This window comes from Anneissia japonica, unplaced genomic scaffold (genome assembly GCF_011630105.1).
Source record: "Anneissia japonica isolate Jap-2015-1 unplaced genomic scaffold, ASM1163010v1 scaffold573_len2283161_cov171, whole genome shotgun sequence".
NCBI classification, from domain to species: Eukaryota; Metazoa; Echinodermata; class Crinoidea; order Comatulida; family Comatulidae; genus Anneissia; species Anneissia japonica.
Window position 1 is genome coordinate 882,649 of NW_022719802.1, and position 4,452 is coordinate 887,100.

General features: G+C 36.1%; 1 protein-coding gene across 1 annotated transcript in view; it reads right to left on the minus strand.

Moving 5' to 3' along the window:
- Positions 1-680: 680 nt before the first annotated feature.
- The window catches only part of LOC117111028, a 24,605-nt gene continuing 20,833 nt past the window's right edge, over positions 681-4,452 (minus strand). Inside the window, exons 8-9 of the mRNA XM_033253891.1 lie at positions 2,405-2,616; positions 681-1,959 (exon numbers count right to left, since the gene is read on the minus strand). Coding sequence (XP_033109782.1) covers positions 1,748-1,959; positions 2,405-2,616 — 424 coding nt within the window. The 3' untranslated portion in view covers positions 681-1,747. The remainder of the gene's footprint in view (positions 1,960-2,404; positions 2,617-4,452) is intronic.

Sequence of the window (4,452 nt, forward strand, 5' to 3'; positions counted from 1 at the left end):
TACAAACATGTGAATGTGGAGTTACTCTGCAAATATCGCATGACATGTGGGCCTGTCATATATGACAATATTCTTTCATTGATAACAAATTTAAGTAATAATACTATAGAAAATAATATAACAATAATTACATATATAAATATCAATAATTTTACTTTACAATTCATGAAACAACAACTAAGTAATACTTAAATAGTTGCAGCATAATGCTTGATATTTGATAATATTAATGTATTTTATAACAAGACATATTTCAGTAGACAACTAACTGCACATTACAGAACCCGTACTTTACACTGGAAAATATTAAAGTACTATGCCTAGACCTGCAGGTTATTACTATGACTGTAGCACGCCATGGACTACTTTTCTTTAGTTTCAACTACAACAAATTTAATACATCTATACTAAACTTATGCATAGCAAAGACATTTGTGAGACATCTAAACTGGCTGACCCACATTTATTAAATCAGAGAGTAGTGGTTGAAATTCTAGGTTTTTTTTAAAACGCAAATGGTCAAAGCAATTGTGGACAATTCGTCGCTCACATCACGAACAATTAAATTCAATTGTGTTAATTCATGAAATAAAAAAAGCGCGTCAAAATACGCGCTGTTGTCGTTAAGGACTTTTTGTGTGGTAAAGAATACAAAATTGCTTGACAACCAATACGCACTGGTTTTGACGCGCTACTGTGATTTCACGAACTAACACAATCTACTTTGATTGTGTTAGTTCGTGATGTGAGCGACGAATTACTATTCAACGTGTGGAAGTGGTTTGGCGCAGTGGGAATGGTTTGGTTGACAAACCCCAAAATCGGCGTTTCAATTCTTCGCTGTACATTTCGCTTACTGTATGTCCTTGAGCAAGGCACTTTATCTACATTGCTTCAGTCTAGCCAGCTGTATGAAAGGGTACCAGCAAATTGCTGGGAGTAACCTGCGGTAGACCAGCGTCCCGCCCAGGGGGGTACTATACACTCTCATCCGCTTCACGCTACAGAAACTGGGGATAAGCTCGAGCCCTATGAGTCCTAGTGGCTCGGCAAGGATTTACTTACTTTACTCTTCAACAATGAGCAAAATTCTTTAGGCCTCAACTTTAAAAAACAACTAATACATCAAGGTATTCAGGAACAGAGTAGAGGAATAATCCAATCATATCCCATGTTCTCATCTGGAACAAAGCAGTTTTACAGTCAAAGTGCCATCTCCAGGCATCACGTGCCTATTCTTAAAACTTGCTCACTCAGCAACTCTTTTTCTGATGTTACCACAGACTGTATCTATCACCTCCGAAACCTGGTGCAAAATCAAGTGAAATTAAGGAGTATTGTACGTGAGTAAACCTAGTGTATTCCATAAAGATACAGTATGTTTCCAGGAATTTTCAATTGATTTATAAATGATTCAGGGTGATCAATAGAATTTGTTTTCAATAGAAATGTTATGCTCAAGTTGGGTATCTAGCGGATTCCCCCTCTAAAAAAACCTTGCGCTCTCCCCCATGCAAATGTTCGAAGCAAAAAATGTCAGACTCGAGTAGATAAAAAACACTTTGTATAACCTAAAAATTGCGAGCTATCTCCCCCAACACTTAATCATCGAGCAGCTAACCTCACCTTTGTACCCCTATTAGCCCCCTCACCACCATTTCAAGACAAAATATGTCACTAGAAGTTGGTAAGTTTTGTTTGTAAATTCCTCAGCAGGCTATACATTTTAAAATGTGATGATACCAAGTTAGTTCTCCTGTCCTGCCTTCATGCATGTGAATGGCAGAACCCATTTTTTACTTTGACCATGGACACGCAAGTTTAACCACTCCTGCCTGTTTGGAACAAACAACATAGAGTCTTCAACTGCTTCTGCCCCTAGAGGGACCGAGTCAGAACTACTTCCCAAACTTTTCTTGCAAGCTTCACTCTTTGCTGTACTCTCACTGTACTCAGAATCTAAAAGAAAAACAAAAATCCATGCACAATTTTATTATTTCATGGATTTTGTAATTACAATGTGTAAAATAATTTGTGAGGTGCAGATAGTTATACTGAATAATATATAAAAAACACACCTAATCAATGTTAAACATTATTTATTCTAAATAAAACTCCGGTACTTTAAAAACTAGTTTTATTGTCAATAAAACTAGTTTTAAAGCGCAGTACTATATCCAGTGTTTTAATTACTATTATATCAGAGTGCAGCTCATCTATTAATTATTATTTTAATTTATTAAAAAGCATAAAGCAGATATTTTTGGTCTCTGTAATAAAGTGTTATAATTCACATCATCATTCACCAAATGCAGTGACTTTAGAAGAAAGGTTGTAAGATTATCTTCTTTAATAATTATGTACATACTGTTGATATGACTATTAACAAATCAAATTAACTCACTGATTTCATCTACTGAACCTGTTAAGGTATTACTAAGTCCATCATTCCTGCCGGGTTGTTGCTTAAGTAGTTGTATTGCACTTTCAAACTGAAGGAATGCATTAAGGGACAAGATCTTCTGCATTGCTTGCTGACACAAAATATCTGACTTAGATCGGAACCAGTGTTGCACGTAGTAGAGATCAACCTCTAACTGGCAGGCTCCATGAATGCTAAAGTATACAGAAAATCAGTTATTGCACCTTACAACAAAACTGTCAATAGTTATAATTAGAAAGGGTAGTGGATTAGTGGCATATCTACAGTAGGGGAAGATGCAGGGCCCTAACAAATTCACATTCTTCCCCCAAGTCACTTTTCCTGTTAAAAATGTTTGAAACAAAAAAGAAAAATCATGAATAGATAAAATTCACCTCATATCACCTTAGAGTGGAGATGGATAGCATGGTGGTTAAGATGCTTCCTTTCCAATCCCAGGGTCCTGGGTTCAATTCCTGTCATGGTAACAAGATTTTTACTCACAACCAAAACGACTCCAGTCTCATAGCCTCACAATGGGACTTAGTCTATGTATGTGCCTCTTGTATGTATGTTTGTTTTGTGACACTGTTTGGTATATCCTTGGCCCTAATGCTCAAAGCTGAATAAAGAAAAAATATTTGGCAAGCTAGCACCCCCTCACTTAATCAAGTGTTCAAATTCACCTTCACACCATTATCAGCCCCCCCCCCCAGATGCATCACTGGATAAATGCAGTGGATAAATCCGAGATACAAGAAGTTGGGCAGCAAAGGTGCAATGATTTCATTTGGGAATTATATGAAATTCAAAATTTTGGACAGTAAAGGAATAGATGAAAAAGGGAGGACTTGATCCCTTCTCTAAAGGTATATAAACAGCACTAAGTAATTCGACCTTCATAAAAAGCCCTAGACTCTATTAACTGGCTTCCAAATTTTAGTACCACGAACCATATATACCATTCAGGGAGTTTTTCAAGAATCCTTTATCGTCCAATAAAGACAATTTCTGGTGGGAACATTTTTTAATTTCGCCAATTACTTGAAAAACATATGAACATTCACTTGGAACATAGATGTCAAATATCAGCACAAAATTGATAGCTTTATACTAAACAAATCAGTGACAATAACATATTGGATTAGATTGGATACATTCAAATCTATGCCATTACATGATTAGTGTACCTTATTTAAAATAAGTCACTTAAAATGCTAAGAACAAGTATATGACATGTATCAATCTACCCCTAGAATTTCTGATCACTTAAAAAACTGATATGAGTGGGTGAATTAGGGAGTGATGGGGACTGTTCCTAAAGCAGTGGGTCCAACGAAAGAAAAATTGATTATGTTGTTTTGTATAACCACTCCTCCCCACACCCCACCCCTCCCCCACAGTTGTACATAAACATTACAAAATCTTACTATAAACTGTTTCCAAGTTTTATCACCCCTTCAGATTTGTTGAAAAATTAGTTTTCCCTCCCCTTAAATACTAATTCCACCTGAAATAACTACCATTAAATTTATTTTGCATTTTAGCAGGACTTTCTTATTACCACATTTCACATAACTTATTTAAAAAAAAATGTAAACAGTGTAGTAACTAGATTTGAACTCGTCACTGTGGACGAGTTTGGTGATCTGCCGTACTTTGACCCTCATAAAGCGCGTGCGGTGCTGATTGAAAAGTTTCATAATATGCTAAAATATGCTGTAATTAGTTTTTTTAAAAAGAATAATTTTGAGCATTTAAAAGACTTACGCATGCGTACACGTACGTCTTGACGCCCGTGAGCACGGTAGTGGCATAAAGAGTGACTCCTGATATGAATACAGTGTCAGGAACACAAAATATGTAACACAACGTGATTTCCAGCTTCAGTACGTGCTGTGTGCGTAAAAATGAACATATGGCGCGTAAATATGGAAAGTTTTCGAATGCTGAAAATGACCCGAAACGTTCTTTAAACTATCTGAATAGTGATATTGAGAATTTTCAAATTTTAACACACGCACACGTCA